General features: G+C 39.8%; 2 protein-coding genes across 2 annotated transcripts in view; one reads left to right on the plus strand and one right to left on the minus strand.

The window, feature by feature from the left end:
* Window positions 1–3,672, plus strand: part of LOC102256854 (chromosome unknown open reading frame, human C9orf84) — a 65,595-nt gene extending 61,923 nt beyond the window's left edge. The window contains exon 28 of the mRNA XM_014534390.1: window positions 2,356–3,672. Coding sequence (XP_014389876.1) covers window positions 2,356–2,456 — 101 coding nt within the window. The 3' untranslated portion in view covers window positions 2,457–3,672. The remainder of the gene's footprint in view (window positions 1–2,355) is intronic.
* A 1,930-nt stretch (window positions 3,673–5,602) lies between these two features.
* On the minus strand, window positions 5,603–11,964 carry GNG10 (guanine nucleotide binding protein (G protein), gamma 10). Its single transcript, XM_014534452.1, has 4 exons — window positions 11,722–11,964; window positions 10,160–10,312; window positions 7,814–7,945; window positions 5,603–6,554 (listed from the first exon to the last, which is right to left on the minus strand). Exons 1-3 carry the CDS (start codon window positions 11,962–11,964, stop codon window positions 7,820–7,822), a joined length of 522 nt encoding a protein of 173 aa, XP_014389938.1. The 3' UTR covers window positions 5,603–6,554; window positions 7,814–7,819.
* Between the last annotated feature and the right edge of the window lie 163 nt (window positions 11,965–12,127).

The following is a 12,127-nucleotide window of genomic DNA, read 5'->3' on the forward strand; positions in this document are numbered from 1 at the left end:
AAAGGAAAAATCAGAATTCTAATTAGAGATAGCTAAGAAAATAAATGCAAAGAAAATATATCAAATTCTTGTACCTTTAGATGAACTAAGCATTCAACTTCAGAAGTGAAAAACACAGAACAAATCTAAAAAAGCAGAAGATTAAAATCAACAAAGATTAAACAGAGAAATCAGTGAATTAGAAAATTTGTCAGGCAGGGATATTTAATGGGCTAAAATTTATTAAGAGCTGCTATTTTAAAAAATCTTTATTGTTGAAAGTATTACATATGTCCCCCTTTTCCCCCTATTCACCCCTTCTAGCCTGCCCCCACCCCTGCCCCAGGCCTTCACCAGCCTATTGTGTGTATCCATGGGTTATGCAAATATGCATACAAGTTCTTTGCTTGATCTCTTCCCACCCACCCTGATCCACATGGTGTGTGTGTGTGTATACACACACACACACACACACATACACACACACACACACACACACACAAGTTTTTTGGTTGATTACTTCCCACCCACCCACAAGAGCTTATTATATGCCACGTGCCATTTTAGGCCTCTTTTGTGGATTATTTAATTCTGACAATCCTGTTAAATAGATACTTACTATTAGCTCTATTATGCAATTCATGTTTCTGAACATTTAATCATATCAAAATTTTAAAGGACAATTTTATTTCCTCATTTATGGTAATTATACCTTTCTTTTGTGTCATTTCTTATTGCTACCTCCTGAACATCTAGAACAAAATGTTAAGTTCTAATGGTCATACAAGGTGACCTTGCCATGATGGGAGAAAAAAAGGGAGAAGCTTAAGCTTCAAAGCTCCTCTTTTGCGTAGGCCCTTTTGTGAAACCTGAGAGGGGTCCTGAAAATCTTATATTCTTTCTTTTATTAAAAGAGAACCTCCAGGACTCACAAAACTTGGATTTGATCCCCTTTAATAGTCATAATAGTCATAATTTCTTTGTTCTTGATTTTACTAAGTATTTTATCCCTAGTTTTGTAAGAACTATTATGAGGAACAGATGCTGAATTTTATAAACTTTTTTTGGCACCTATTGGGATAAATCAAGCATGTTTTCTCCACTGACTTATTAATGTCAAGGATTGTACTGACAAGTTTAATAGTGTTAAACCGTTTTTGCCATTTCTGTAATAAATTGAATTGGTTTTGAGGGGTGATTTTTAAAATATGCTAAACATGGTTGCTAATATTTATGATTTTCATACCTATATACATAATGAAATTAATCTATTGTGTTATTTGTGCTTTGTTGCATTTTGACATGAGGATTATTCCAGCTTCATAAATGAACTGGATGAAAATTCCATCTTTTTTCCACCCTGGAACAAATTAAGCATGCAAATTATTGTATGTTCCTGAATATAGGGCCCCCAATATAGAATAATCCTCCCATTTTCTCAATGAGACTTCAGAAAATATTTTTAAATAAATTTTAATATTTAAGCTTTTAGGATATAGATGGAATAGTCATTAATTTAGTTATAAATATATATATTTTTAAATTATATATAAATACTTTCCAATTATTTTCATAAAGTAATTTCATTCAAATAGTTCACATAAATCTTTGATGATAGTATCTTCATATCACTATGGCAACTTTTGACTTTTTACTGTGGTTTTTCCTAGCACATCATTATCTCCAAATATGTTTAATATATAACACATTTTGAATTCATATTGATGCAGCCCTAAAAAATTTATTCAAAGCCATTAGCATAACTTCAAGATAATTTCCATTTGTCCTTTAAGTGTATTATTTGTGATATCTATGACAAAACTATCTACTACATTGTTGTTTTTTTTAATTTGCTTATAATGGCATCCAACTTTTGCAATTATGAGATTATATATTTCCAGGAATAATCCTAGAATGGTTTTAAATTTTTAGCCTCCTTTTATACTGATTTAATCAATCTAGGCTATTTCAGGCTAGTGTATATCATATAGAATACAGTCATGTAAGATGAGTCTACACATCACCACCATCTATACTAGTTCAGGATACATTTTACAACATTACATGTATGGGTTAAAGAACAGGCTTACTGAGGGAAAACTTAAAAGCAAGAGTCTTAAATCAGGAGAGATTTAGTTATTTGTGTAAGGTATGGCCATACAAATATGTGTTTATAACACTAATTACTACTGGGCCATTAGGTATAGATGCGTTTATGCTAAAAATTTAATTTTAATAGTCATTATTTTATCCCAATTTGAAAATTTTAAAACTTCAGATGATGAAAAGACAAGATCCATTTGAATAGTTGGAAAAAATAGCTACACTTTATTAATTTCAGCACTAAAATGGTTTTCCTTTTTCTCCTTTTAACAGATCTCACGAGTTCACAACTACCACAATTCAAAAAGCGACGTCTAGTGTATGAAAAAGTCCCTGGTAGAGCTGATGGACAAACTCGTCTGAGGTTTTTTTGAAAAAGAAAGAATAGTGCTACATGCCACATTCCATTGTTTTTGTTGATAGATCAACCACAGAATGATTTAGAGTTGGTCATACCTTAAAGAAAATGCAATTGTTCTTAGATGTTCTCGGTTTTCTATATTAAATGTTCATAATATACATTCTGCTCCATAGTTTGCATATTCAAATATTCTGGATAGACCCTTGTTAGGGAGCCAAAAGTGTGAGTTCAGCCTCCAAGGTCCTTTCCCAAACACCTCATCACATGGAATTGATTAGAACAGCCCCAACTCCCCAGATTGGCTCTTGCAATAGAAATTTCGATTCTTTCTCTGAGAGTATTTCATTTTCCTGTGAGCTTTTCATGTTAGAGGGAGTTCCTTGCATTTAGGTTCATTGCTGGCGATAGTGATGCTGACCTTTGAGGTCTTGTGAGAGGCCTTACTCCCAAGTTCCAAAGCTCAGTTCAAACTTAGTAGACCTCACCAGAATATCACCTGTCTCTCCAATTGTGATGGACATAAGATACTCCTCTTTCCACTGAAACATCATACCCCTGGGATCAACACTGGGGTGTCCCACCCCTTGCCTCTCATTGTAGGAGCCTGGATATTCTCCCCAAATATTGAACCCCACCCTAAAACAAGGGATCCAACAAATGGAGTAGCCTGAGTTGAAGGGGATGGGGAATGCAGATTGTAGCAATACAAAATGAAGGCTGAAAAAAATATGTTTTTCTGTCTTTTGCTTCTTTATTTGGTTGGTTATTATGTTTACCATACAACAGTTACTAATTTAACACTTAAGTGAAATGCCTTACTTATTTAATTTTTTTAAATTTAATTTGGTATAGGCAAGTGTAGATGTCTTTTCTCTTTTGATTTCTGGGTTTCCTGCCTTGCTTACGAAGACAGCTTTTACCCTAAACCTGTATAATTAATATCTTAATTTTTCTTCTAATGCTTTTGTATTATCTTTCTTTAACCCATGTGGGTTTTTTTACATAGTGTAATACAGACCCAATTTTATTTTCTTCCAAATGGATAGCCAATAATGGCAGCACCATTTACTAATTAAACCATACTTTCCCACTGAATAGGGGGAAAAAAGTCAGTTATTTCTGAACAATTATAATCCATTCATCTATTGGCCTATTCCTATACCACAATAATAGTTTATTTTGTGTTTTTTTCATTTTTAAAATCATTTTATTTTGATTCAGCAGCTTAAAAGTAAAACTTTTTTTTTACTTTGTTAAAAATTTTTATTTATTGGTTTTTGAGAGAGAGAGAGAGAGAGAGAGAGAGAGAGAGAGAGCTTTGTTGTTCCACTTATTCATACATTCATTGGTTGATACTTGTATGTGCCTTGACTGGGTAGGGAACCCATAACCCTGGCTTATTGGGACAATGCTCTAACCAACTGAGCTACCCAGCCAGATTTCAAAAGAGAGGAAGGGAAGAGGGAGAGAGGTAGAAACATCAGTGATGAGAGAGAATCATTGATTGGCTGCCTCCTTCACGCCCTCTACTGGGGATTGAGCCTTCATCCTAGGCATGTACCCTTGACTGGGAACTGAACCGTGACCTCCTGGTTCATAGGTTGACGCTCAACCCCTGAGCCACACTGGCTAGGCAAAGTAAATTTTAAGAACTAGTAAGGCAAGTTTCACCCTTCCTTGTTTTTAAATACACACACACACACACACACACACACACACACACACATACACACACACAGTTTTAAAAACTATCTTGGACTCTTGATTTTTCCATATGAACTTTTAGATATTTTAACCAGTTTTCCTCAAAAGAAATAAAATAGGAATGCCACTAAAGTTTATATGAAATTGAGATTTAATGATATTATTGAACTTTAATTTATGTAGACCCTGTTCTATAAACAGCAATAAAAGCTTTTCTTTATGACTTGCAACTTTTGTTAAATTCTCAAGTATTTTTTATCATTTTGTCATTAAAGTGGAAATGAGATATAGTTTCCATTTCCATTTCTAAATAGCTATTGCCAATGTAGAAAATGCTTATTTTTCTATGTATACTTTCCTATGTCATTAGTCCACTTAGTTTTTATTCAGAACAACCACTGAATTTTATCAAATGACTTGTTGGCATAGATTCTCTTCTTTAAACCATTCATGGAATGAATTGCATTGATAGATTTCCTTATATTGAACTAGCTTTGTTACATTGTATCTCCTCTTGATATATTATTAGATTTGATTTGTTTATATTTAGGTCATTTGCATCTGTTTGTGAGATGTCTCTAGTTTTCTTGTACTATAGTGCCAAGATTTTGCTGAAGGAAAAAGTGGAATAGGAGAAGTTCTTGTGAGTTGTTTCTATTTTACACATTAAAACCTGTACATAATTAATGTTTACAACTTGATGAGTTTGGAGATAAGTGAAACCATCATCACAATCTATGCCATGAACCTAGCCACCACCTCCAAAAGGTTCCCCCTGCCCTCTTATTTATTATTTTTGTGATAAGAACAGTTAACATTAAATCTGCATTGTTAGCAAATTTTTAAGTATACAATAGAGTATTGTTAATTATAGGCACTAGGCTGTAAGCAGATCTCTAGGACTTACTCGTCTTGTAAACCGAAATTTGTTTGTTAATGGAGATTTTTAAAAATGCTTGTTATCGTTAAGATGGAGAATGGAACATGTTTAAATGGTGATAGAAAAGATCCAATGGAGAAGCTGAAGAGAAAGGAGAGAAAGGATAATTGACAGTGTGACATTTCAGAGAAGGTGAATCAGACCCAGAGAACACATACAAGGGCTAGAAAGGGACACCTGAATTATGATCGAATGAAAGGAATTCAAATTGCTTAGATTTGGAAGTTTAGTGGCCAGAACTTAAGGGAGTACCCACCTAATGGCTTCTATTTTCTCTAGTGTAACAATACTTACGCTCAAAAAATATTTTCGTTTATTTACTTATGGTTTTACACATAGTTATTTCAAGAGCAAATGCCAGCAATTGAGATATTTCTGTATGTTATACATATACTATTTATAAAATTCTACAAGTACTTATAAACAAAAATTTGTATCTCCCACTTCCAGCATTCAATCTCACAAGCAAACAGAAATCTGTGAAACCTTAAAACAAAATCAGACACCAAATGTTCCTGTCATAGAAAATAATGAGTTAAGCAGAAACTTTATTTCCAAGCTCTTCAAAAATTATTACAAACACAAATAAAGTATCCATTTTAGTGTCTCAAATCAAAGGCACATCATCAAAGTAAAACACTTATGACATTAAGAATCCATTTAGCTTGTAAGATTTTCACATTGCTTTGCTTTTAATCATTTGCAGTGTTCTGTAAGTCACATTTTAAACATTTCAAAGCTATGAGATAATGTAGTGTTTTTTTTAAAGTATAACCACAACTATGAAGTAGAGGAACTTAAGAAGACAAAGATCAGATCTGTGGCATACACAAAACGGGGAGATCTAATACACAACACATTAATCTTTCCAAACAAGTTTGCTAAGAAACAGCTTCCATATTTAGTGTTAAAATAAAACAATCTTCTCACTTACAAAAATCAAGACATCACTTGATTAATAAAGTCTGTTCTTTCCCCCACTTTTACACTGTCTTGCCTTCATTTTGAAATTATAAATTCATGAGAAAAGGACACATTTTGTTTTGGTGTAAAAATCTTAGGAACAACAAATTACAAGTATTCAATTTTTTAATAAAAATGTTTTCCTTCCCAAAATGTAAACATCAGTAAATAAAACATACATAATATTTCAGGTCTAGAAACACCAATAATTCACTTACAAAAGAGGTGCATTTTTGTATATTTGGTGGTAGGGTTTTTGTCTTAAGTATAAAGCACTTCACCAAACAAACCAGGCCATTATTATTATTTAAAAGTCTCCTCCTTCACCCAGTTTCCTAATTTGAGTTGAAACTCATCAATTTCTGTAGAATTTTGGCTGTAGGACCAGGCCGCAGGGAAGGTCTGAATATGTAAGTCGTTTGGTTAGAGAAAAATGTTTTCGTGAGACTTGGAGGCAGTCATTCATCACTTTGTGCCTGAAGGCTTCCTTTGCGAACTTCTTTCCTAATGGAAAGAGAATTTGGTTCATTTTCACTTTAGTAAGATTTACACATGAAATTAACAGCATTTCATAGGACACTTTAGTATTCTCAAAGCAGAGAGTAACAAGTTAATTTTAAAAACCCATTCAAACCACACCACTGAAGGAATAGCACCCATGAAAGTGCTCTGTAAAAAGAAAAATGCCAAGCCAGCATGTAACTACTACTTTGATACCATAAATGTGGGCATTTTTTATTAAAAGGTACAACAGTACCTGATAGTATGATTACTTCTTTTTAATATGCATAATTTCCTTTATATGTATGAAAACGGACCTAAGATGATTATTTACTGTATGAAAACCCATTCAAACACAAAATTTGAATATGTTGGCCCCAAAAGACTCTAATAATCTACTCACTGAACTCTTCCAAAAAAAGAAAAAAGGGAAAATGTGAATTAGACCCCACATAATGCATTAGAACCCATGACATTTCTAATATGCCACCAAAGAGATATTTTCATTTCAATAATCGGCTTTTAAAGCTCTTTTAACCAGACTCACACTTTCCCCCAGTAGCTACATTAAAGCTTCCTCCATTAAAACACAGAGATAGCCTGGCCAGTTTGGCTCAGTGGTTAAGCGTCAACCTATGAACCAGGAGGTCACTGTTCAATTCCCAGTCAGGGCACATGCCTGAGTTATGGGCTTGATCCCCAGTAGGGGGCGTGCAGGAGACAGCCAACCAATGATTCTCTCCCATCATTGATATTTCTCTCTCCTTCTCCCTTCCTCTCTGAAACCAATAAAAATATTAAATAAGTGAAACAGAGATGTATTCTGAAGCCTTTGAAAGACATCACAGCTGGTAGTAGGAACAACTCTCTTCCTCTGGGGAGTCTTTTGTCCCAAGAGCAGCAAGTGGGTTGATAGCACCAAGCAGCAAATGACAACTCTGGGATGGTGTAAGGACAGAGAGAGTAGGATTAAGGTCAAGCAATGACCACCAGCTAACTCAGTCAAAGAGCTCAAGTACATGAAGATATTAACATCTTATGAGTTAGTGCCCAAGAGGATTGAGACTCTCTTAATTAGATGCAATGCACAGGCAGGGTAAATAGAGACTAGAGTCACCCTTCAGGGATAGTTGTGCATTTGGCTGTTTTTCTTTTTAATTCCCCCAAGAATAGTAGATATTCAAAACACAGTTGCCCAAATCCTCTGGGAAGCCCTGTGATAGTGGCATGGCCCCAAGCCGGCATGGTGGATCAAGACTCACCAGTCTTCAGAGTAAAGCACAGGACCTGGGCTCCCGGAAGGGGTTGCTGCCCGCTGGAACTCCGACCAGCAGGGCATCCTTGCAGGCATTCTGCATGCAGTACTGCTGAAGCTCGGCAGCCGCCTGGGAGACCTGAAACCAAAGGACTGCAGCTTGACACGCCGCCCACAGCCAGATCCACCGGGCAGCCCTTGGGCATTCTGAAAAAGGCGCCTGCAGCCTGACCACACTTTCTGTGACTGCCGGAAGTCTTCCTTTTTGCTGAAAGTTCTAATAACTGAACTCCAAAGAGGAAAGGTTACAATTGCTATGAACTCTGATTTAGGATATTTTTGGTTGCTTATTCAACAAAAGAAAAAGCAGCCTCTCTGATGCATTTAGTATCCTAGTTCTGAGACTAAATTGGTAAAGAAATAGCTCATGCTAGTGTTCCCTTTACACATTTTCACTCGTAAAGTATGTATAGATGTATCCCTGTTTGCCAAGTGAGCACACTGTTTAATGTACACAAGGCTGGAGTTTTATCCGGTGTGCTCAGAACAAGTTCTCCCGCCTCGCTCGGGGGCAGGACAGCTTGTTGGTGAACAGAGCAGCCTCTGGAACCAGACTGCCTGGGCTCAGATTCAGCTGTGTCACTACCTGTACGGACATGGGCAGGTCTCTTAGCTTCTCAGTACTTGTTTTCTCATCGGTGAACTGTATTTAGTAACAGTACCCACTTCATTGGATTGATGTGATGATAGAGTTAATGCAGGCAAAGCACTCAGAATAGTGCTGCCACACCATTAGCAATATATATGTGGCAGATTGCAGAAAAGTCACAGTATTTTGCAACTCCTCCCACCAAAAGCTGGAGTCTGCTTACCCACTTCTCGAATCTGAGCTTGTTTGGTGACTTGCTTTGACCAGGAGAATGTAGTAGAAATAATGGGCAAGTTCCAAAACTTGGCTAGAAGAGCCTTTGCAGTTCTCTCTCTCTCTCTCTTGCTGTGATTAGAATCCTAAAATCACCATCTAATAATACCAAGCCAGACGACCCGAGACCTTGTGAAGAGCAGCAGAAAGCTAGACCCCAGCCACCTGCCTACCAACCCCCAGCTACGTGAGTGAAGCCACCCCATATCACCCAGCCACCAGCCAACCCTCCATTTGACTGCAGATGCACAGGAGGGCGCGGCAAAGATCAGCAGAACTATACAGTTGAACTCAGCTTAAACTGCTGACCTAAGAATCGTTGAGTTAATGTCATTTTAAATCGCACATATTTGAAGCCATTCTTCACTTCCCATTTTTCTTTTCATTTTTTAAAATATGTGTTTATTCATTTCAGAGAGGGGGAGAGAGATAGAAACATCAACGATGAGAGAGAATCATTGATCAGCTCCATCCTGCATGCATGCTCCCTAATGGGGATTGAGCCCACAACTACGGCATCTGCCCTGACCGGAATCAAACCTTGATCTCTTGGTTCATGGGTCGACGCTCAACCACTGAGCCACACAGGCCAGGCATTTCCCATTTTTCTTGCATTGAAAGGTGCTTTGTGTAAAAACTCACCTATATTGTACAGAAATGATTCTAATTGCTGTTCAAGAATTACTACCACTTTGTGTTAATTTCCCAAGCTTCCAAATAACTGGAAAATCAACTCCTGTTACAGTTACGATCTCGTTTCTAGAATGCTTTTAGGAATTTTGGTTTCATTCATGTAATAATCATTTGTTACATAAACCTAAACACAAAACACTGTCAGAATGTTTAAGTTTACTTTTCCCTCAACAGAAGTTTTATCATTTCACATTAATTATAATTGGAGTTAATGGTTATATAGAACAGTTATTAATTCAAAAGAAATTTGGAACCAATTGTGCTCATGCTTGCTTCCTCTGTATCAAAGGGAACAGGTGGACCCCACACATGAGTGGAAGGAGACTATCTCCCAGGGCCCCTTGGAAAATGGGACTAACTGAACCCTTGCCTAACAACATGGTCAAAAAGCGAAGGTGAGAGGACACGCAGAGAAAATAAGAGTAAGAGTGGACAGCATTCCTCTAGCCCAGTGGTTCTCAACCTTCTGGCCCTTTAAATACAGTTCCTCATGTGACCCAACCATAAAATTATTTTCGTTGCTACTTCTTAACTGTAATGTTGCTACTGTTATGAATCGTCATGTAAATATCTGATATGCAGGATGGTCTTAGGCGACCCCTGTGAAAGGGTCGTTCGACCGCCAAAGGGGTCGCGACCCACAGGTTGAGAACCGCTGCCTAGCACTTTAGATTGGGAGGATTCAGGCCCAAACTCTGGGAAGCTGTGGCCTGCTGCTGGAGGTGGGATAATGCCCACCCAGGTTACACGACTTCCCTTGGTTTCCGCCCATCTCACCCAGCAACGTCCGAGAGGCTTCTCCAAAGCAAAGAAGGGGTCCTGGGATGGATATGGAGCATTCCAGTCACTAGGAAGGGAAACTAAACAGGTGATGCCCTGGTTATTGACCAGCTAGCAAGTCTGTTGAGGAGAAGACATCTCTGGGTGCGCTGAGCACGGTCATCGAGCCCCGAGATGAGGAGGCCAGACCTTGGATTGCTGTGACTCCCTAAAGTGCTGCCTGTGAGAAGCCGCCAAGCACCCCAGGTCTGCTACCCTGAGCACATCCCTCAGCTAAGTGCATTATCTGTGTGTCTTGAACAATTCTCTCAAATTCCCTAGATCTCAGTTTCATCTCCCATAATTATTTATTTAACGTAGATAAGAATCGGTTCCCCAGCTTCCTCACAGCGTAGGCATCTGGCTGTTTCCCTCTCCCCCTCAGGTCTCCGCATCCTCCTGAGCACTTGCTACAACCCTAGTTTCAGCTCCCGGACCTCCTCTCCTCAAACAACCTTCTCCTCCATGCCAGCAGTCACAGCCAAGACCTGTTAACTGCTCCACAACGGAAATGTTACACTCCAGCATCCTGCTTTCTGATCACAATCTCTCCTACCCATCCAGGGCGCTGCTTCCTCCTCCGGCTACACCTGCTCTTGGCTCTCAGAGAGAATGCCACCTCCCCCTCCCTCCAGCCCATCACCAGAAGGCTCGCCCTGTTCCATCTCTATCCAGCCCAGGCTCAGCCTCTTTCTGGGCGGACCCTCAAGCCCCTTGCCCTCCACACCCACTTCCATCTTTCTGGCATATCTTCCCTGCTAACCCACTTACTTGGATCAACTACCCTTCAGGTGGGCACTCAGATCCCTGGGTGGCCAAATGCTGCCGGTTGAGAGAAATCATAAAGGGTGCAAGGAGTCTCCACTCTCACAGCAGCCGGGTCTCCAACATCACGAGGTGTCTAGGGATGTGCCTGGTAAGAAAGAGACGCCCCCCCCCCCATCCCTCAAGGCACCCTCTCCCCACCCTCGCTCTGGGGGTTCCATTGGCTCCCTTTCCTCTGCCCCAAAGAAGGCCTCTATTCCACAAAGAAAACTGTCACCATACAAGTCCTCAAGTCCCTACCTAGAAACATCTATCTGTATACATATCCCCACCCCTTCTTCCTGTCTCAAAAGGTCCCCCCCAATCCCAGGCCCCCTGTCTCCTCTCCCTCCAAATCTCCTTCTCCATTTGTTCCTTTGCTCAACTCAAAACATGGCTTTTTGTTTCCTACTTTAAAAAAAAGAAAAAGAAAAAGGTGTTTCCTCTCGAAAACCAGACTTCTCTTTAAGGGTGCCTACCTTATTACAATCCAGACTCTGCTCCTCCTCCTACGGAGACCCCTTCAGCATGCCACAAGCCTCTCTTCCCCTGTTTTATACGCTTCACATCACTTACTGTCTGACATTATTTTCTGGTTAATGTGTTTCCTGTTTATCTTCGCCCCTAGAATCGCCGTGTGCTCAGGACCTAGGATAGTGCCGGATACGGAGACCGGCCTGTGAGGTCTGCAGAGGACGCTGCCTATACCCGCTGCCACACACGGTCACACAACAGATGCCTTTCCCCCGCGGACTGAACCCACACTGGACGCGGGACTCGCCCCGGGCTTCCTCCCGGCTCTCCTCTCGGCCTTTCTTCTGCAGGTGCCGGCTCCATGCCGGCCTCTCACCAACACGCCTTTCCCGCCCCTGTATCTCCCAATGGCATCCTTCAGCCTCGGCCTCTGCGCTTCGGCCCATGGAGCTAAAGGCCTTCGGGACGTCGCCGCGAAGCCCACGGACCCAAAATTGGCCTCGCCGCCCCCTCCGTCCCCTCCCCGCGCTCCCTCCCCGGTGCTGCAGCAAAGGGCCGCGCCATCCGCGGGTCACGACGCCGGAACCCTGGGCAGCGCCTCCCCCTCTC

Source organism: Myotis brandtii, unplaced genomic scaffold, assembly GCF_000412655.1.
Source record: "Myotis brandtii unplaced genomic scaffold, ASM41265v1 scaffold13, whole genome shotgun sequence".
Classification (NCBI taxonomy): domain Eukaryota; kingdom Metazoa; phylum Chordata; class Mammalia; order Chiroptera; family Vespertilionidae; genus Myotis; species Myotis brandtii.

Excerpts from the sequence above, each read along its gene's own strand:
- GNG10 (XM_014534452.1), bottom strand. The coding sequence starts at position 11,964 with ATGGGCCGAAGCGCAGAGGCCGAGGCTGAAGGATGCCATTGGGAGATA. Across the intron at positions 10,313-11,721 it reads GTCCTCTGCAGACCTCACAG|CTGGTCAATAACCAGGGCAT; the intron begins GCCGGTCTCCGT and ends CAGACTTGCTAG. Across the intron at positions 7,946-10,159 it reads AGGGAAGTCGTGTAACCTGG|GTCTCCCAGGCGGCTGCCGA; the intron begins GTGGGCATTATC and ends CTTTGGTTTCAG.